A 22500-nucleotide genomic window follows, 5' to 3' on the forward strand; every position below is an offset into this window, starting at 1 on the left:
TCGTAATAACGCGCGGGACGATGATTGGTTGACCTAATCGTATTTCACGGTCTCGCATTGTAAAGGGACCAAGGGCGAGGGATGAGGGTGGAAGAGGGAGAGGAAGGGAGAGGATATGGAGTGAGTTGTGAGGGAGTCTAATTTCTCTCCCTGCCCCTCATTCCCTCACTTAAAGCTTCTCTCTCTCTCTCTCTCTCTCTCTCTCTCTCTCTCTCTCTCTCTCTCTCTCTCTCTCTCTCTCTCTCTCAAGTAATAAGTTAGATCCCTCCCTATCACTTCCTCCCTTCCCCCCGCTGGTAATATTGTCTCCCTCATTCCCTTCTTCCCATACTAATTCCCCTTTCCCTTCCTCCTTTATTGCGATACAGTGATACAGTCTCTCTCTCTCTCTCTCTCTCTCTCTCTCTCTCTCTCTCTGATTTCTTATAATTCTCTCAGTGTCTCTCTCTACCTCCCTCCCTTTCTCAATTAACAATACAAGTCTCTAGGTTAGTGTCTCTCTCTCTCTCTCTCTCTCTCTCTCTCTCTCTCTCTCTCTCTCTCTCTCTCTCTCTCTCTCTCTCTCTCTCTCACACACTAACTACATTAATAAAAGAAAGTTTATTACAGTTACACAGATGAATACACACACGACGCAGTAAAAGCGAAAGAGAGAGAGAGAGAGAGAGAGAGAGAGAGAGAGAGAGAGAGAGAGAGAGAGAGAGAGAGAGAGAGAGAGAGAGAGAGAGAGAGGGAGGGGGAGGGGGGAAAGCGTCCTCAACACACCACAATCAGATCAGCACTCTCCCAGACACGTGCTGAGCTCACGACCCCAGACTTAACGCGACCAAAATTATGACGTAAATAGTTAGCAGCTTTACTTAATACTTTGGCACGTACTGCAGTTTTTCTCCTCTGCCTCCTTTTTGTCCTTCTTCTTCTTCTTCTTCTTCTTCTTCTTCTTCCTCCTCCCCCTCGTTGTTGTTGTTGTTCTCCTCTTCCTCCTCCTTGTTCTTCTTCTTCTGCTCCTTGTCTGCCTTCTTCTCTTCCTTTTCCTCCTTCCTCCTCCTGTCCTCCTCTTCCTCCTCCTCCTCCTTGTTATTGTCGTTGTTGTTGTTATTGTTGTTGTTTTCTTCTCATCCATCTCCTCCTCCTCCTTCTCTTTCTCCTCCTCTTCCTTTTCTCCTTCTCCACCTCGTCTTTCTTCTTCTCCTCTTCCTCTCCCTCTCATTCTTCCTCCTCCTCCTCCTCCTCCTCCTCCTCGTCGTCGTCGTCGTCGTCGTCGTCTTCGTCGTCGTCGTCGTCGTCGTCGTCGTAGGAGGAGGAGGAGGAGGAGGGTAAAGCGGGATCGACCCTCAGCCACGTAATCTTTGCGGCACGGTAACTTATCCTGGTTTGCATTTCCATTTTCTTAATCTTCAAACAGCCGAGTTGGGGTCAAAAGCTCTGTTGCTGTTTGTTTTTTCCTTTGTATTCCTTTTTGTTCTTCGCCGTCGTCATATTTTCGTTTTTTTCGTTTCTTCCTTTCTTTTATTTTCTTTCATTCTTTCTTCTTCTCCTCCTCCGCCTCCTCCTCCTTCTTTTGGTTTTCCAATTATTGAATTCTGTTAAAAGGGTCTGCGGTCTAAACTGGTGCGTGCGCTGTTCTCAAGTTCAAAGGTTTAGCACAATCCAGTGTTTAGTTAGGCTTTCAAGGGTTTAAATCACATACACCTAAAATTTTGTCTCCACCCTTCTGTACACTTCGGACATCTGAATAAGAAGAAGAAAGGAAGAAAATACAATAAAAGTAAGTAAATAAATAAAAAAACTAAATAAATAAAAATATTTAGAATAAACAGATAAATAAAAAAAATAAAAAAAAGATAGATAAAATAAAATAAAATAATAAAATAACTTCCACCACATACATGTACATCACGACACCTACCTATGTACTAAAATGTAAGAAACTTTCCAAATATCTTACCTAATATCATCATAAATACAATACTAATGAGTAAGTCGTCCCATAAAAAGCATACATGCTCATCTTGACTGTGAGAAAGATGAACAGTCAGGCACATTTTTCTAAGCCATCCTAAGACCTAAGATAGCTTCGTAGGATCTAGCATAATAAGTTATAAATGCAATAGTAAATGTTTCCTCCCGTAGAACTACAGGTTACATATCTATCCTTGGTCAGTGTCCCTCCTACATAAAAAAAAATAAATAAATAAATAAATAAATAAATAAATAAATAAATAAAAAAACGGGAAAGTGAAACAGTGAGGTGTAACTTTGTAAACCTCCCTGAGACCTTCATATCACTTACATATGGAACACTAGTAAATATTTCTTGCTGTAACATAATCTATCTTGACTGCGAGGAAGAGAGACAGTATGGTGCAATATTTCTAAACGATTCTCAGATCTAAAAAAAAAAAACCTTCCTTGCATAATATTAGGAGTAAATATTTCCTATTGTAACACAAAGGCGACATAATTATCTTCATTGCAAGAAAGTGTAACAGTAGTAATTTTCTAAAGCATTCTACTTCCTAAGGCCTTGTACAATATTAGGTGTAAGTATTTCCTCACGTAACACTAAAGGCGACATACCCGTCTTTTACTGTGAGAAAGTGCAACGGTAAAGCATAATTTTCTCAAGTATCCTTCCGCGCTCCCTAATAAGGCCATGAGTGCTTCGCGGCGCCGGAACTGCAGGCTGGGGACCGCTCCTGTAACCCCTTCACAGCTGCACAATTTTTCTCATACTCACAATTTTAAAGACACGTTTTTTTTGTACTAATCTCTATTCTGTAGCATGAAAAGTGAACCAATTAACTTATTATTATTACTTCTTTTCAGTGTTCAAGCATTTATTTATTTATCTATTTATTTATTTATTTATTTATTTTTTTTTTTTTTAGTGCTCTGGATATTAGCAAAGATGGCCCACAAATACAAGGGTTCAGATAGACGTGTGCCTCATTGCTGTTTCTTGTGAGGCGCAAGTGCTTCAGTTTTATTTATTTTATTTATTTATTTATTTTTTTTTTCATTTCATTTACAAGAAGTCGTATATTATTCCAAGAAAGTCGCTCTCTCTCTCTCTCTCTCTCTCTCTCTCTCTCTCTCTCTCTCTCTCTCTCTCTCTCTCTCTCTCTCTCTCTCTTAATATCGCCACCTTCCACCATCAGCACTTTTATTATCCTATGTCTCTTACTTTAAGGTACATATCACAAACAACCTCGTAAGGGTTAAAATGTGTCTTGTTGTTTGTTCATTTCCTTTCTTCTGCTCTCATGTTTGTTCTTGTATTTCTATATTCCTTTAATTCCTGGTCGTTTTCTTTATTCTTCCTGATCTCCACTTCTATCTGCTTATCTCTTTGTCTCTTATCTCTTCTCCCATTTCTGCACATTCTACTTCCTCCCCCCCCCGCCTTACTTTGCTGCCCTGTCTCCTCCAGCAGTAGTTAGTGTAGGGAAGAAGTTCAAGGTTTGTTGCTGTTTGTCTTCCTTTGTATTCCTATGTATTCCTTCTCCTCCACGTCTTCTCAACTGACATTCCTCCACCTCTTCCTTGTCATGTCCTCACCTTTCATCTTTCCTTTCCTTTGCTTTCCTCTTTCGTTCCCTCCCATTCCAATATTCCCTCTTCCTTCTCTTTCTCCTATCCTTACGTCTCTCCCCAACCTCCTCCTTCTTTTCCTCTCGTCCTTACATGTTCCCTCCTTCTTTTCCTCCCGTCCTTACATGTTCCCTCCTCCTCCTCCTCCTCCTCCTCCTCCCCTTCTTCCTCCTACCATCCTCACATCTCTTCCTCATTTTTCTCCCATCCTTATGTGTCCTTCTCCTCTTCCTCTTCTTTCTCTGCCTTCCTCATGTCTTTCCCCAACCTCCTCCTCCTCCTCCTCCTCCTCTCCCTACTATCCTCACGTCTCTCCTTCTTCATCTTTCTCCCATCCTTACATCTCCCCTAACCTCCTCCTCCTTCTCTTTCTCCCCCAAAATTCCTCCTCTTCTTCCTACCATCCTCATCTTTCTCCCATTCTTACGTCTTCCCCCAATCTCCTCCTCTTCCTCCTCCTTATTCTCTCCCCCCACACACCTCCACGAGCCTTCAGGAGAACTTACAACACCCAGACAAACACCTCACGTTATCAATCGACTCTGCCAAGCATCCGTCACCATAAACGTCCAAATAACAACGAGCCCACAATTCGCCTCGGTAACAGTCCTAGTCTTGCCTCCACCTGGGGATTTACAGCTTACAGTACGTGACCCTGTGGTGCTGAATCAAGTGCTCTCTTTACTTTATATATCGCCTGTATTCGCTTGTGTGTTATATTTAGGGTGCCTTTACGTATCTCTGTAACCACGTGGCGACCATCAATAACAGGCGGGGAAAATTCGGTTATATACAGAATGTTTAAAAAAAATGTTATATTCATGGTATTTTTAAAGATGAACACGAATGGAGTGCCTGTATCTCTGTAACCACGTGCGGACCATCAATAAAGCCGCTACCATTTGACCAGGTGGGGAATGCAGTTGGATATATACAGCGTGTTTAAAAAGCTTCTTATATTTATGGTGTTTTATAGATACCCGAATTTGGAGTTTCTGTCTCTCTTACCAAGTGCCGATCATGAATAAAGTTATCATCTGAACAGGCGGCGAATAAAGTTTCAAATGACCGCCTTTTTTGCAGTGGTGAGTTTTATTTCATGGTCAGTTCGTGGGTGTACACATGCAGCAATTTCAATTCAGTCCATCTTTTTTAAACACCCTGGAAATAAACTTTGCAGGAGCCCCCTTTATTTTTATTTCTATTTGTATTATTTTTTTTACGTGATGCAGTAGTACGAAGTGTTTTATTGACCTGTTTTTTATGTGTTTGTATCCGTTTATTCGCACAGTTTGTTGTGCACACAGACTTTACAATAACCTTTTTCTTTGCCCCTTTAAATGATACACCTTCTCAAGCTCCTCAAGGCTGTGCTTCCAACACTGACATACACTCTGTACAGTTTAAGGTAACAAATGGTTTACTAGACAACTACAGTGAAATACAATAGTAGGAACTTTAATAGTATAACATCTATATACAGTTAATTTCCAAACATTTCTGTGTATATATAAGGCCAAAAAACATGTCTATTGCTACATTTTTCTTTGATATATATTCATAGGTCCACAGAAAGGAAAAAATACAGTTTATTAGACAAATACAATCAATCGCAATAGTAGAAACCTTCATACTGTAACATCTATATATCGTTAATTTCCTAGTTTGCATTCGTATGTATATATAAGTGCAAAAACATGTCTATCGCTACAGTTTCCTTAGATATACTTTTCCAGGTCCATGGGAAGCTAAATAACAACATTTGCGTTTTAGTGCATACGAATGTTGTATTCTAAGGCCAAATACAAATAACAGTCAGGTAATAAAGCGTAGTGCAAGTTCAGACTATGATTATGAGAGACGCTAGTGACGAGAGATAAAGTCATCGAGCTCATTAAGTTTAGTTCCTGCTGGCTTATACTCGTATCTGTTACGTGAAGTCCGCCAAGGTTATTCAGAGGGAGCAACACGTGTCATGGTGTCATCAGGGCCGCAGTGTCAGTGTCAAAGGTTTAGTGATCAGTGTCCGAAGCTCAACGATTGTAATTACTTGTTATATACTGTAGACTAGAGGCGATGTAAATTTGTTTTTGTCTAGACTGGAAAACATAAAAGGATAACCTGATCTCTCTCTCTCTCTCTCTCTCTCTCTCTCTCTCTCTCTCTCTCTCTCTCTCTCTCTCTCTCTCTCTCTCTCTCTCTCTCTCATAAATTGATGAGTCTAGACATCTGACTCGTTTGAAAGAAGAAAAATGTCTAGCAAACATTAAAATGGTCTCGTGAATGTTCTTTTTGGTAGTTTGTATTTTTTCATTTGCTTATTATATGATACATGAATAACTGATCATGTCTTAAAAAGATATAGAATGATCTAGATTTCCCCCCTTCTCTCTCTCTCTCTCTCTCTCTCTCTCTCTCTCTCTCTCTCTCTCTCTCTCTCTCTCTCTCTCTCTCTCTTTCTCTCTGTCTGCCTTTATGCTTGCCTGTCTGTCTGTCTGTCTGTCTGTCTGTCTGTCTGTCTGTCTGTCTGTCTGTCTTTCTGTCTGCCTGCCTGTCTGTCTGTCTGTCTGTCTGTCTGTCTGTCGGTCTGCCTGCCTGCCTGCCTGCCTGCTTGCCTGCATGTAAGTCTCTCTCTCTCTCTCTCTCTCTCTCTCTCTCTCTCTCTCTCTCTCTCTCTCTCTCTCTCTCTCTCTCTCTCTCTCTCTCTCTCTCTCTCTCTCTTCATGTAACTTAATGAGTCTAGACATGTGACTTAAAGAAAGAGGGAAAAGAAAAGTCCAATAAATACCAGTTCATATAAAATAAATAGTTACAGGAATACATTTCTTGTAATGTGCATTTATTTACTGATTTTTTATTTTTTCTGCAAGTTAATGGTCTAGACATGTGACTCAAAAAAAGAAGAAGAAGAAGAAGAAGAAGAAGAAGAAGAAGAAGAAGAAGAAGAAGAAGAAGAAGAAGAAGAAGAAGAAGAAGAAGAAGAAGAAGAAGAAGAAGAAGAAGAAGAAGAAGAAGATCAACATCAACAACAACAACAACAACAAATGAAGGAGGAGGAGGAGGAGGAGGAGGAGGAGGAGGAGGAGGAGGAGGAGGAGGAGGAGGAGGAGGTGAAGAAGAAGAAGAAGAAGAAGAAGAAGAAGAAGAAGAAGAAGAAGAAGAAGAAGAAGAAGAAGAAGAAGAAGAAGAAGAAGAAGAAGAAGAAGAAGAAGAAGAAGAAGAAGAAGAAGAAGAAGAAGAAGAAGAAGAAGAAGAAGAAGAAGAAGAAGAAGAAGAAGAAGAAAAGTCTAACAAATATGAGTTCGTGTAAGGAAGGTCTGAGGGATTCATGGAACATAAAAGTCCTGCATTTTTCTACATTAAAAATAGACACAACATGCCAGCAGTAATCTCCAGACCAATACACCTAACCAGCTTAACAACAATAAATACGACAAGCTTAAATGCCACATTAATTGCACTGTTCTAAAACTTTCCATGTAATCAACTCATCCCTTTTGTAAATACACATGATTTAATCCCCTCACCCCTCTCTCTCTCTCCTTCTCTCTTTGCATCTTTCACTTCTCTTAAACCTTGTCATCTTTACTCAGCCTCTCTCTCTCTCTCTCTCTCTCTCTCTCTCTCTCTCTCTCTCTCTCTCTCTCTCTCTCTCTCTCTCTCTCTTAGAAAAGTCTAGATAAATAAAAAAGACAAAACAAGTAGAGTCAAATAAACAAGTGAATGAATAAATAAATAAATCATCAACAAATAAGTAAATAGTTTGTCAGCGTCACTCGTTAAAAAAATAAATAAATAAATACCAAAAAAATAAGGCTCATATCGAGGCTGTCACGTTCAGAAAGTTTTAAAAATGGAACATTTATACACATTTTCACCACTTGCATCAGAGTGTGACTGCGAACGTGATAGAGTGAGCTGCAACACACACACACACACACACACACACACACACACACACACACACACACACACACACACACACACACACACACACACACACACACACACACACACACACACACACACACCCCAAAATAACTCTCTAATTCCTTTCTCTTCACTATTCCGTTTTCTCTTTCTCTATTTACTTATTCACTTATTCATTCATTTATTATATTTGTTCGTATATTAAATTTACTTGTGCATTCATGTATTCATTTGTTATTATGGAGAGAGAGAGAGAGAGAGAGAGAGAGAGAGAGAGAGAGAGAGAGAGAGAGAGAGAGAGAGAGAGAGAGAGAGAGAGAGAGAGAGAGAGAGAGAGAGAGAGAGAGAGAGAGAGGAACCTCCCACGCGACTCGAGCATAACTGAGAAATACAAAGAGAAGATTAATAGACACAGTTATGAAGGGAGTGAGAGAAAGTTCACTTCAGCAACACTCTTAAAGGGGCAACTCAAAGGGGGCTTTTGTTCCTGGCGAGGCATTGTTGTACTGCGGCGGCGTAAAATAATATTCATACAAAGGACACAAGTGGTTCTTCTTCAGTAACTCAGCTTTTTTATTAATGGTATCTTTTTAGAAGTGATCATTCCCCCTAAATAAATAAATAAATAAATAAATTAAAAAGAATGTGGCTTTAAGTAACAATGTACATTTTTTTTCATTCCAATGTAATACAAAAGACAAAAGTGAAGTGTTTTTTTTTTCAATAGCACAACTTTTTTTCATTCTAGTTTTTATCTATTCTTTTTTTTTTGCAACTGTTTCATCTCCCATCGCAAAAAAAAAAAATAAATAAATAAATGAAAATAAAATAAAATGTGCGTGATTTTAAGTAGGAATGTGTTTTATTTTTTTTTCAATGTAAATATTTCAAAAAAGATTTTCAAATAGTAAGTTTTCCCTGCGGCATTTTATTTGATCTTATTTATTATTATTATTATTATTATTATTATTATTATTACTAAGATTAGTAAAGATGTGTTTCAGTCCATTTACAAATAATTCAAGACTTTAATGTCAAAAATAATGTTGATAATTTCACGGACACGTTTCATGGACGCACAAAGTGGATACCGAGAGAGAGAGAGAGAGAGAGAGAGAGAGAGAGAGAGAGAGAGAGAGAGAGAGAGAGAGAGAGAGAGAGAGAGAGAGAGAGAGAGAGAGAGAGCTAAACCTTCACTCGTGGTGCTGACAAGTTCAATATTTCGCAGTAACGATTCAGGTGGAGGTGTGAAGAGTGTTTTCTGACAGGAATACTCGCACGGTGTCAGGTTAGGAACAAGAGGAGGAGAGGGAGAGTGCCCTGCCTATATAAAGTTACACATACGGACAGGGACTTGTTTTGAGGAGAAGTTATAAGGAGAAAACAATTTAAGGGTAACTGCACGGCGCCAGTGGACCAACGTGGCAGCCTCAGCACAAGACACACCTCACGATATCCACCAATCATCTCTATCCATAAATTTATCTAATCTTCTCTTAAAGCTCCCTACTGACTCGGCACGAACAGCCTGATTGATGAGGCTACTCCAGTTATCTACCACTTTATTTGAAAACCAATCTCTTCCTCTTTTCCATTTCAACTTTATCAAACTTGAATTCGTTACTTCTAGTCCTATTCTGAATACTAACCATTAAGAATTTTGTCAGTACCACACTTGTTATACACCTTATCACTTAAATGCCTCAATCAGATGTCGACTTAATCTACGCCTCTCTAACGAATGTAAATTTTAAAGCTTCGACCTCCTCTCTTAAAGAAATGAAATAAAATCACCTCACGGGGAAGGCAAGCAGACAGGTAGAGAGATACGTGAGATTGTGACTTAAATGATCGACAGATGTATAAACAGAGCAATGAAGAGAAATACATACAGATTGACAGATACAAAGAGAAAAATTAAAGACAGGTCGACACATTGACAAATAAAAAGGTGAATATAGAATGAGGTATACAAAATCATAGAGAAAGATATACTGATACAAACAAAAAAAGATAAATAGATAGACGGAGAGATGCACGCATGTACATCAACGATACATGACAGACAGACAGACGAACAGACAGATATAAACAGAGCGTGATGGGTCAGTCAATAATAAGAGTTGTTTCATAATGTAATGCAATAGTGCTGAACAGACTTCCTGGTAACGATAATGGATTTTAGACAAAGGTGTGAACAAAAAGTCTAAACGGTTACTGTACAAAACGCCCACACACACACACACACACACACACACACACACACACACACACAATAGTAGTAATAGTAATTTGACAGGATGTACTTACAAAGAATATGGATTTTTTTTTCTACAAAGTAATAATATTCAACAATGAATAGTAAATAAAAACAGAATTAGAAAACACACACACACACACACACACAAACACACGCGTTGGCGCGGTGACGCACAGCAACCAGTGAATGAAATTGGCATGTGACCTGATCGGTTAAAAGCTCTCTTCCTCTTCCTCGTCCTTCCGCTCCTCCTCCTCCTCCTTCTCCTCTTCCTCTTCCTTCTCTCTCTTCATCTCCTGTCCTTTTCCGCTACACCTTTCTCATCTCCTTCCCTTCACTTTTCTTATCCTTACTTTCGTTTCTCCTTTATCGGTCCATTTTCTCCTCTTCCTCCTCCTGCTCTTCATCTCCCTTTCGTTACACCTTCCTTCTCCTATTTTCCCTCTTCTTTCTAACCTCTCTCTCTCTCTCTCTCTCTCTCTCTCTCTCTCTCTCTCTCTCTCTCTCTCTCTCTCTCTCTCTCTCTCTCTCTCTCATTATCACCTATCATCCTTCCTTTCCCTTTCCACTTCTACCTTTTTTTCATCGTCTTCACTCCCTTATCTTTGCTCCTCTCCCTTTTCTCCTTCTCTCTCTCTCTCTCTCTCTCTCTCTCTCTCTCTCTCTCTCTCTCTCTCTCTCTCTCTCTCTCTGGTCATCTTCAATGTTTCAAACCTCTCCAACTCTCTCCATTCTTCTTTAGGTCTCTCTTCTCTCCCCCTCTCTTTCCTACATCTTACGTCCTTTTTTTTTCTTCCTTTTCCTGCCTTTTTTTTTTGTATCTCTTACTCTAATTTCCCTGTTCCTCTTTCTCTCTCTATTGCTCTCATATCTTTACCGTCTTTTCTTCTTCTCCTTCTTCCTTCCACGTTCTCACTTACTCTCTTCCTTAACCTCTTCCAACAGCAACACATAATCTCTCTCTCTCTCTCTCTCTCTCTCTCTCTCTCTCTCTCTCTCTCTCTCTCTCTCTCTCTCTCTGTACGAGTCCTCTATTTCGTTCTCGAGATTGTACGTCTCTCTCTCTCTCTCTCTCTCTCTCTCTCTCTCTCTCTCTCTCTCTCTCTCTCTCTCTCTCTGTACGAGTCCTCTATTTCGTTCTCGAGATTGTACGTCTTCTCTCTCTCTCTCTCTCTCTCTCTCTCTCTCTCTCTCTCTCTCTCTCTCTCTCTCTCTCTGTCATTCTTTACTCTAAACTCTCCCTTCTGCTCTCCGTCTGCCTTTCACATCATTTTTCCTCCTTCTCTCCCTCTGTCCCCTCTCACTCTCCCTCCCTGTCACCCCTCCACCCCGCAACTCGCGCCTTCAAACCTGCAGTAGTGTTGGAATGCTTGTACTTGACAGGGCGAGGAGCGAATGAGGTAAGTGTTAGGGGCGGGTGCGTGGTGGAATTTGCAATGGAGAGAGAGAGAGAGAGAGAGAGAGAGAGAGAGAGAGAGAGAGAGAGAGAGAGAGAGAGAGAGAGAGAGAGAGAGAGAGAGAGAGAGAGAGAGAGAGAGAGAGAGAGAGAGAGAGAGAGAGAGAGAGAGAGAGAGAGAGAGATGGTAGAGAGTTTTAGATAAGAGTGTATACAGAAAAAGAGCGTCTGTGTGTGGGTGGGGGTGAGTCTAAGGGTGAGAGAGAGAGAGAGAGAGAGAGAGAGAGAGAGAGAGAGAGAGAGAGAGAGAGAGAGAGAGAGAGAGCAGGTGGAGCACTTACCCTCATAAATAACTCGGTGTCAAAATCATATCCACCACTTAGTTTCCGCTAACCACTCTCTCTCTCTCTCTCTCTCTCTCTCTCTCTCTCTCTCTCTCTCTCTCTCTCTCTCTCTCTCTCTCTCTCTCTCTCTCTCTCTCTCTCTCTCTCTCTCTCTCTCTCTCTCTCTCTCATGCATAAATTCCTTACAGTATGTCGTAAGCTAAATAAACATTTCTTAAAAGAATGGAGGAGGAGGAGGAGGAGGAGGAGGAGGAGGAGGAGGAGGAGGAGGAGGAGGAGGAGGAGGAGGAGGAGGAGGAGGAGGAGGAGAAGAAGAAGAAGAAGAAGAAGAAGAAGAAGAAGAAGAAGAAGAAGAAGAAGAAGAAGAAGAAGAAGAAGAAGAAGAAGAAGAAGAAGAAGAAGAAAGCATGTGATGTAGAAAGAAATGAAAGAACTCGAGTAGAATGAGGAAGAGGAGAGGGAGGAGGAGGACGAATAAGAAGAGGAAGAGGAGAAGAAGAGGATGAGCTACAGCTATGTAGGGGAAGGTCAAATATGGAGGTTAAGTTATGTATGAGACGAGGAGGAGGAGGAGGAGGAGGAGGAGGAGGAGGAGGAGGAGGAGGAGGAGGAGGAGGAGGAGGAGGAGGAGGTTAAGGGGAGGAAAAGGGAGGGACAGGCACGTAGCCAAGACATGGTGGGAGTGAGACATGGAGAGAGAGGGACAAGCAGGGAGGGGGAGAGGGAGGGAGAGATGTAGGAGAGAGAGATGGAGGGAAGGAGGAAAGGAGGGAAGGGGGAATGGCAGCCAGTGCCACTAAATGCATCTCAATGTGCAGAGTCTTGCCCCTCTCTCTCTCTCTCTCTCTCTCTCTCTCTCTCTCTCTCTCTCTCTCTCTCTCTCTCTCTCTCTCTCTCTCTCTCTCTCCCTTATCTCTGTCTATCTATCACGGTAACAATGGTCAGATATTCTTCAATCTTTTTCCTTTTTCCAACGCTGCAAAACCGATTTTCTCTCTCTCTCTCTCTCTCTCTCTCTCTCTCTCTCTCTCTCTCTCTCTCTCTCTCTCTCTCTCTCTCTGTGTGTGTGTGTGTGTGTGTGTGTGTGTGTGTGTGTGTGTGTGTGTGTGTGTGTGTGTGTGTGTGTGTGTGTGTGTGTGTGTGTGTGTGATGTCAACCACAACAATATTTCTCTCTCTCTCTCTCTCTCTCTCTCTCTCTCTCTCTCTCTCTCTCTCTCTCTCTCTCTCTCTCTCTCTCTCTCTCTCTCTCTCTCCATAATTGATGAGATATAACATGGCAAATTGAATAGAAAAAATATGAAACACAGAAATGAGAGAAATGTAACTGCCTTTGATGTGTGTGTGTGTGTGTGTGTGTGTGTGTGTGTGTGTGTGTGTGTGTGTGTGTGTGTGTGTGTGTGTGTGTGTGTGTGTGTGTGTGTGTGTGTGTGTGTGTGTGTGTGTGTGTGTGTGTGTGTGTGTGACTACAAAAATACAAGATGAAATGTAACATTACCATAAGCACTGTTACTCACCTTTTGATACTAAATGCTTGCAATAATGATGATCAATAGCAACAACAATAATAATAGTAACAATAATAATAATAATAATAAATGTTCAATACAGTAATAACAGTAAGTGTCATTAAGTAAACAACACCTGCATTGGAATCAACAACGTGCATCATAAAAAGGTCAAGAGTTACAAAAATAAAGCCAACAATATGAAAAAAATGTGAGGGAATATTAATGCAAGATCTTATTATAGAAAAGAGCCTCAATTCTCTCTAGGGCAGATCAGACTGAAGCCAAGCAGACAGGTGTTAGAGGCACTGGAACCTTAGTAGTTGTAATAAGAATAGCATTAGTAGGATTAGTAGTAGCAGTAGTAATATTAGAAGATTTAGTGATGATAATATTAGCAATAATCGTAAAATATTGATAATAGAAGAAGGAGGAGGAGGAGGAGGAGGAGGAGGAGGAGGAGGAATGGAAGTATAAACAGGAACAAGATAACGATAATTAACAGAAGTAGTAGTAGTAGTAGTAGTAGCAATAACAGTAGTGCTCGCAGTAGTAGTAATAGTAGTAGTAAAAAAGAAGTAATAATTAGTAGTAGTAGTAGTATCAGTCAACAATATGAGATGCAAACCAGACCCACATCCTCATTAATCAGAGTCAAGGCATCACAAAAGGAGGTGCAGTAAGAAAGAGCAGAGATGAAATATAAGAATACCATCCTTGACTCGGCCCAGACAGCAGCAGGAGTGAACATGGCATTGACCACAGGGAAGGTAAGAGAGGAGGAGGAGGTCGAGGAGGCGGAGGAGGAGAGGCAGTGGATCAGACACGGCCTTAGTATATTACGTAAGTGTTCTCAAGTGATGTTTGCAACCAAAGAGGGTCACTCATGCTGAGAGAGAGAGAGAGAGAGAGAGAGAGAGAGAGAGAGAGAGAGAGAGAGAGAGAGAGAGAGAGAGAGAGAGAGAGAGAGAGAGAGAGAGAGAGAGTATACAGCCAGAAATATAGGCAGAAATGTAGAAACAGAAAGCCAGACAAGTTAGTGACAAATTGAGAGAGAGAGAGAGAGAGAGAGAGAGAGAGAGAGAGAGAGAGAGAGAGAGAGAGAGAGAGAGAGAGAGAGAGAGAGAGAGAGAGAGAGTATACAGACAGATATATAGTGACAGAAATGCAGAAACAGAGGACAGACAAATTAGTGATAAAAAAATAGCAGATTGCATTAACTGGTTAGTGTGCCGTAAAATTATCCCAAAAAACGGACCAAATAAAATACCTGTGCTATTGCCGCCATCTGAAAGGAGACAAAACGGATGAGTTGTTTGCCCAATGAGAACATGTAAACAAACAGAGAAAAGTAAACAAACATTGCATTGGAAAAAAAATAAAAAATAAAAGTGAATGACAACACTGACAGACCTCTTTTCTGTGTGTGTGTGTGTGTGTGTGTGTGTGTGTGTGTGTGTGTGTGTGTGTGTGTGTGTGTGTGTGTGTGTGTGTGTGTGTGTGTGTGTGTGTGTGTGTGTGTTTGGCCTGTCAGCATTTTTCTTTTTTTTTAGAGTGCAACTTTTATAGCGGATATTAAGGTTAACGAGGGCACGTGTGTGTGTGTGTGTGTGTGTGTGTGTGTGTGTGTGTGTGTGTGTGTGTGTGTGTGTGTGTGTGTGTGTGTGTGTGTGTGTGTGTAAAACAAAAGGCAGGTACAGGATTAAAAAAAAAAAAAAAAAAAAAACAAAGAGAGAAGGGAAAAAAAAAAAAAGGACACAATATAAAAAGACAAAAATTCAAAATAACCAGACCAAAAATATGTCCTCAGAATTTAGGACAACTAACCTCCCCTCCCCAAGCTCCCCCACTTACCCCCCTATTCCCTTTCTTTCCCCTTCTTTCCTTCCCTGTCTACTACTCACCTTCTCCATCTATCGATCTATTTCCCCATTCTCCCTTCACCCTTCTTTTCTATCCCCTCCTCAACGCTGATCTCTTTCTGTGACCTCCTTCAGGCGACTTTGAGGTCAGCAGGAGTCAAAGAATGTCATACGATCTATTTAACTGTGTGTGTGTGTGTGTGTGTGTGTGTGTGTGTGTGTGTGTGTGTGTGTGTGTGTTGATGTCTCCTTGGTAACATAAATAAAAGCAAATCTCAGACATCTTTCGTTTATTCTTACATATTATGTCTTCGTATTTTTGTAATTTTAGATTCAAATGCCTTTATTATTTTATTTATTTATTATTTCAAAAAATTATAGCAGTTTCGAATTTCCACTTTTTTCTTTCGGCTTTTTTTTTGTTCGATCTTTTTTCTTCAAGCGTCGCTCCTCAAGAGTTCCGCGTTTTCCAGTTTCGCGTTTCCAAATTTCGCGCTACAAGTTTCGCTAATCACCTCACATCGTTCTTTTTCAAAACACATTAAAGACTTCCTAGACTTTTACTTTCTTCTCCCTCTTTCTTTCTCTTTCACCTTCAGAGAATTCTTCATACTCCTCCTGTAAATAAAACGAGTTAATGCCCTCTCTCTCTCTCTCTCTCTCTCTCTCTCTCTCTCTCTCTCTCTCTCTCTCTCTCTCTCTCTCTCTCTCTCTCTCTCTCTCTCTCTCTCTCTCAACTAATTCTCAGTTTGATTCTCAGAAAAAAATTCCTTCATGCTCCCTCCTCCTTCTCCACCACCACCACCACCACCACCACCACCACCACCACCACCACCACCTCCTCCTCCTCCTCCTCCTGAACACCCGACACCCAAGCCTTGATAGCCGCGCCACTAGACCAACACGACTGACAGAAGCCCCTCTCCTCCTCATCTCCCTCACCCTCCTCCTATCTCTTCTCCTTCCTTCCATCTCTCCCTCTGATTTTCTCTCCCTTCCCACTTTGAACTGTATATTTTTCTTTCCTTTCTTACTCCTTTCTCTCCCTTGTTTCGAGTTCTTCCTATGGTTTTCTCTCCCCTCTCTTCGTCTTCCTCCTCTTCTTCTCCCCCTGGCACATCACTCCTCTATCTCTCACTGTCTGTTCTCTTCCTTTCTCCTCCTTATCTCCTTACGTCTTCCACCTCGTGAGACAAGCGAGGCAAGTCTTTTCCGTCACTGAGAGAGAGAGAGAGAGAGAGAGAGAGAGAGAGAGAGAGAGAGAGAGAGAGAGAGAGAGAGAGAGAGAGAGAGAGAGAGAGAGAGAGAGAGAGAGAGAGAGAGAGAGAGAGAGAGAGAGAGACTACAATTGTTCCTACCACTACCAGCACCACCACCACCTCCTCCTCTTCCTCTTCCTCCTCCTACTACTACCATTACTGCTACTACTACTACTACTACTACTACTACTACTACTATTACTATTATTATTCCTACCACTACAACAACAATAACATTAAGAACGACACCACCACCACCACCATCACCACCAACACCAACAACAACAACACCAACAACACCAACATCAACACCAACAACATCAACAAAACAACAACAACAACAACAACTACTACTACTACTACCACAAGTACTATTCTGCAAGTTTTATTCAGAGCGAGGTGGTGGTGAGCCAGCCCGCCAGCCAGCCAGCCAGCCAACCAGCCAGCCAATCAACCAAGCCTAACTTTGGGAGAGAGACAGAGAGACAGGGAGGGAGGGGTAGGGAGGGAGGGAGAGGCGGGACAGAGAGCAGCCAATATAAAAAGGTTAGTTTTTGGAGAGATGTAAATAATTATGTTGCACGTGTCTGATGTGTTCATTGGCTTGTTTATTGTTGTCTTCTGGTCGTTATTGTAGTAGTAGTAGTAGTAGTAATAGTAGTAGTAGTAGTAGTAGCACCACCACCACCACCACCACCACCACCAACCGAATCATTATGAACATGAATATCGTGACCATAATCTTCTTTCCGTGATCATTCCTTACTTTACGTTCGAGTGTCTATTTCCTTTTTCCAGTCGTTACAAAAGTTAACTCGGCGTGTTTAGTTAATATTTAATTCGGAGCGTTGACTCTTAATCCAATATGAAAGGGCTTTGACACCAGAAGAAAAAACAAGGACTTAAACCATCACTCATTTAATCCAATAAAGCGGAAGGCGACCTCAATACACACGCACAAACACACAAACAAAAAAATTCACACGTTCTGTTTATGCCAAGTCCCTAAAATCAAAGCGGTAAAGTTGATAAGTACGCGTAAAGAATTCAAATGCTCCCTATTCATAAGTAAAAAGCAGTAATTGGTGGAAAAAAAAATTACATGTGCTATTATTACTATTATTATTTCTACTTATGTACCTCTGCCTTGATCCCTGCGCCATGTTGAAGTATTATCTCGTTTTCTGTGAAGCCTAAACGTATTACACTCATATATAAACGCCGCTAAATAAACAAAGAGAGAGAGAGAGAGAGAGAGAGAGAGAGAGAGAGAGAGAGAGAGAGAGAGAGAGAGAGAGAGAGAGAGAGAGAGAGAGCACTTACACCTGTAATTGTGGCGCTCGTGCTTGTGAAGGAAGGTGAGATGGGGGGAGTGAGTGAGAGAGAGGGGGAGGGAAGGGGAGGGAAGGGGAGAGATGAGGTGAGGGAGGAGAAGTTAAAGGAGGAAAGGCAAGAGGTGAGGAGGAGGAGGAGGAGGAGGAGGAGGAGGAGGAGGAGGAGGAGGGGCAATGGAACAGAGGAACAGAGATGAGAGGTGAGAAGACAGAGAGAAGAGAAAGGAGAGCGGATGATGATGGAGGGGAGGGAGAGGAGAAGGGGGAAGGGGGAGAGTTGGAGAGAGGAGGTCAGAGGGGAGAGAGGTAAGAGGGTAACAGACTTGTCACTTGCAGGAATAGCATTGCCTCCTCCTCCTCCTCCTCCTCCTCCTCCTCCTCCTCCTCCTCCTCCTCGTCTTCCTCCTTCCCGCTCTTTCATTAAGGTGAATAAGTACCTATCTGTTATGAGCGCAAGGGTGAGTTCTGCGTGCTGCCCTGGAGGAAGGAGGGCAAGGAAGAGAGGCGGGAAGGAAGGGAGGCGGGAAGGAAGGGAGGCGGAAAGGAAGGGAAGATGGAAAGACAGGGAAGGAAGCAGGAAGAGACAGCTGAAGAAAGAGAACCAGTAAAGAAAGTAAGAAGTGAGGTGAAGAAAATTTAGGCTAGAGAGAGAGAGAGAGAGAGAGAGAGAGAGAGAGAGAGAGAGAGAGAGAGAGAGAGAGAGAGAGAGAGAGAGAGAGAGAGAGAGAGAGAGAGTATATACTCGTACAAAATACAGATGAAAGACAAATAATAAAAGAGGTAAATGGACACAAAGAACAAGACGAAACGATGGAAATGAGAAAAATACTAATAGAGAGAGAGAGAGAGAGAGAGAGAGAGAGAGAGAGAGAGAGAGAGAGAGAGAGAGAGAGAGAGAGAGAGAGAGAGAGAGAGAGAGAGAGAGAGTTAAAAAAAATTATAATGAAGTAACTTGAACCAAGATTTATATTAAAGAAAAAGGAGAAAGAGGAGGAAGAAGAAGAGGAGGAGGAAGAAAATAAAAGAAGAATCCTGTGTTAGTAAAGATGTTGATCGATTCGAAAGAAAATTAGACCAGTGGGTAAACTTTGGGGGAAAAGATGAAGGGAGGAAGGGGTGAAGGGAGGGGGAGAGGAGAGGAGATGGGGGAAGGAAAGAAAGTGAGAGGCGTGGATGAAAGATGCGGAATGGATGCAGAAGAATGAGGAGGAGGAGGAACAGGAGTAAGAAGAAGAAGAAGAAGAAGAAGAAGAAGAAGAAGAAGAAGAAGAAGAAGAAGAAGAAGAAGAAGAAGAAGAAGAACAACAACAACAACAACAACAACAACAACAACAACAACAACAACAACAACAACAAATGCCAATGAAAAAAAACTCACATAAAAAAGAACATCAAACCAAAAGAAAAAAAAAGAAAAAAAAGAAAAATGACAACAAAAAACACGAACCAGAGAGAGAGAGAGAGAAAAAAAAAAAAAGGAAAAGAAAATGCAGAAACACCCCAGTGACACCAAAACACGCCAAACCAAGCACCTCAAACAAACCAAACCACCCACAACCTCACCATTACACAACCATCACGTGACTCCATTTAAGAATAACCTTCACCCTTCCACTCTCCCCGTCGGTCACCCCCACATACCCCCTCCACTTTCATATCCCTCCCTCTCTTCCACCGCGAGCCTCTTTCCCCTTCCAATATGACTCTCCTGCCCCGTCCCCCCCCCATACCCCTTCCCTCGAGGCATGAAAGAGAGGAGTGTGAAAGGGACGCAGTGAGAATCTCTTCAAAGGTCCCGAACTAAGGGGAGGTTACGAACTAAATAGTATATTGGAAGCCCCACTTATTCCATGGGAGAGTGAGGGAGAGGAAGGGAGAGAGGATACTGCGGCGGTCTTTGTCAGTGAGTCTCTGTACAGAACGCGGGATTATGGGTAAGTCGTGGTCGTTTAATAATTCCTGTTTGTGTTTGTAGATCATGAACTGTTCTCATATGTTTCGTTGTGTTGTCTGTGGAATTAATGGTGTAGTAGTATTTATGTAGTGATTTAGTTAGCAGTAGGTTAGTGGCTATAATTACTGCTTCTGTATATCGAGTAATAATTCGTAAAAGTTATTAGTGCAGCAGAGTTAAGTGACGTCATCTGTAGTGGCTAACGCCTCCACTAGTTTCAACAGGTTTTATTTATTTATTTTGTTTACTTGATTTATTTGTTTATTGATGTAATTATTTATATTTATTTGCTTGATTATCAATCTATTTTATTTTACGTATCTATTTATTTATTTATTTTTTTTGGTGGGGAGGAAAGAGGAGCAGCGGCCAAGGGAAAAACGAAAACGTGGCGGGAAAAAAGGGCCACTGAAGGTGCTGGTGCCCAAGAAAAAGAGACAGTTTTATACCAAATACAAAAATTATACGAAAACTTACAATGATATTCAAAAGCTTTTATCATCCTAGACACTTCTACAAGGTACCGAATTACTGATGCATAAAAAATAAATAAATAAAAAAAAACACGGCCAGAACCAAATTCATCTGCGTGGTCTTTGAAGAAAAGTCAAGAACAGTCCTTAATGAGGGAACAAAGCGCCGAGAACATGAGGTTGCGGTGCCGTGTGTGGGTGAGGCCGAGACCAAGACCTCTTGCTCAAGCGGGTCAGAAACTCCTCCTTCGTCAGTGAAAGCCTGTGTGATCCAAGCCCTCCGAGTGACAGGCGAGGACGTTACCACTGAGCTGTGTGTGTGTGTGTGTGTGTGTGTGTGTGTGTGTGTGTGTGTGTGTGTGTGTGTGTGTGTGTGTGTTAGGGGTATGAATTAGGAGTGTATTTGAGGAGGAGCAGGAGGCAGATAGGAAGGACGGATGTGAGAGAAGTGTGTATGAAGAGGAAGGAGGAGGAGGAGGAGGAGGAGGAGGAGGAGGAGGAGGAGGAGGAGGAGGAGGAGGAGGAGGAGGATGCAGGAGTATATAAGAAGGGTGAATGAAAAAGAAAAAAAAAGACGTGTGTGTGTGTGTGTGTGTGTGTGTGTGTGTTTAAGACGAAGGTCAGGATACCAAATATCCTGAAGGATCCACCTCCTCCTGGGTACGTCTAAGAGGGGAGGAGGGAAAGAGGAGCTAGAGAAAGTAAAGAAAGAGAAGGAATGAAAAGAAAGAGTGCCTGAAGGTAAAGTGGAAATAGAGATTAGTAAATAAAGGATAGGAAGAAAAGAAAAGGTAAGACATGAGAGAGAGAGAGAGAGAGAGAGAGAGAGAGAGAGAGAGAGAGAGAGAGAGAGAGAGAGAGAGAGAGAGAGAGAGAGAGAGAGAGAGAGAGAGAGAGCGATAAAAGGATGGAGATGAAGAAAGATAGGAGGAATGGACAGAAAAAATAACAGGAAAGAATGAAATAAAAAAAAGAAGAGAGAGAGAAAGATAGGAAAAGGAGATAAACTGAAGTATGAGAAGGAAGAATAAGAAGAGTAAAAATTAAAGGAGGAAAGAATGAAAAGGAAGAAGGGTAGGAAGATAAGAGAGAGGAGGATAGGAAAAGGAGGGAAGCAGAAGTATGGAAAGAAAGAACAGGAAAAGAAAGACAAGAAGATTAACAAAATATGAGAAAGAAGGAAATGAAGGGAAGAGAAGGATGCAGAGGAGATATGAAGGAAAATGAAGAGAGAGAATGAGAAGAAAAATGGTAGGAGGAAAGGAAGGAGGAAAGATAAAGACGGAGAAGGACGAAGAAAGAGAGAAATGGATTAGAGAAAGGAAATCAAAATAAGGAGGAGGAAGAAAATGAAAACTGATAAAACAAAGGAGAAGAAAAAGGAGAAGAAAGAAGGTAAAACTGGATAAAAGAGAGAAAGAGAATGAAAACAAGAAGGAGGAGGAGAAAAGAGGGAAGAAAGTGAGAAATGGATAAAACAAAGAAAGAGAATAAGAACAAAGAGGATAAAGGCAGGGAAGAAGAGAAGAGGAAGGCTGGAACGAGAGAAGACAAAAGAATGTTAGAGGGAAAGAAAGAAGGAGAGGGGAAGACGAAAAAAAATACGAAATGGATAAAATAAAGAAAGAGAATAAGAACAGAGAGGATAACGGCTGGGAAGAAGGGAAGAGGAAGGCTGGAACGAGAGAATAAAACGAAAGAATGTTAGAAGGAAAGAAAGAAGCAGGAGGAGAAGGAGGAGGAGGAAGAAAGTAAGAAATGGATAAAAGAGAATTAGAACACAGAGGATAAAGGCAGGAAAGAAGAGAAGAGGAAGGATGGAAGGAGAGAACGAGACGAAAGAATGTTAGAAGGAAAGGAAGAAGGAGAAAAGATACAAAAGAACAAGAGGGAGAAGGAGGAGGAGGAGGAGGAGGAGGAGGAGGAGGAGGAGGAGGAGGAGGAAGGTACGAGATGGATAAAGAAAGAGAATTAGAACAGAGAGGATAAATAGGTAGGGAGGGAGAGAAGAGGAAAAATGAACACGTTTAATATAGAGTGCGTAGCTTCGTTGGAAAAGTAGAGTTTTACCCACGAAATATTAATGCTGGTGACAATACCGAAGGGCGCGAGTGAAAACGGAATGCACTCTTGTATTCATTACGCCCCGGTACACTCAACGTCCTTCTCTATAACGAACTAGCGCAGTTACGGAAGGGGGTGGAAGTTTTGAATGAGATTTTTTAGTTTCCACTTTTTGTACCAAGAAATAATAATACTTTAATGCGGAACTGAATAGAAATGAAAAGTTAAAAAGGGTTAAAATTAAATAGAAAAAAAATATACGTTACTGAAATGAAAAGAAATAAAAGGAATACGAAAGAAATAAACGGGTAGAAAGCATTAAAGTACAATTATTTTAGACAAGAAAAAAAATGCGAAAACTGGTGAAAACTAGAAAATATTAAATACCTATTAAAAATTCAATGGGATGAAATGAGAAAAAAAATACGTTACTGATATTAAAAGAGATAAAAAGGATTAAAAAACAAAAAGAAATGAAGGTATTATGTGATTATGTTAAGGCAAAAATATCATGAAAACTGGT

General features: G+C 41.3%; 1 protein-coding gene across 1 annotated transcript in view; it reads right to left on the reverse strand.

The window, feature by feature from the left end:
* The window catches only part of LOC135115840 (glypican-5-like), a 247395-nt gene that overhangs the window by 175777 nt on the left and 49118 nt on the right, over positions 1-22500 (reverse strand). Inside the window, exon 2 of the mRNA XM_064032844.1 lies at positions 14302-14319. Coding sequence (XP_063888914.1) covers positions 14302-14319 — 18 coding nt within the window. The remainder of the gene's footprint in view (positions 1-14301; positions 14320-22500) is intronic.

Source organism: Scylla paramamosain, chromosome 30 (assembly GCF_035594125.1).
Source record: "Scylla paramamosain isolate STU-SP2022 chromosome 30, ASM3559412v1, whole genome shotgun sequence".
NCBI lineage: Eukaryota > Metazoa > Arthropoda > Malacostraca > Decapoda > Portunidae > Scylla > Scylla paramamosain.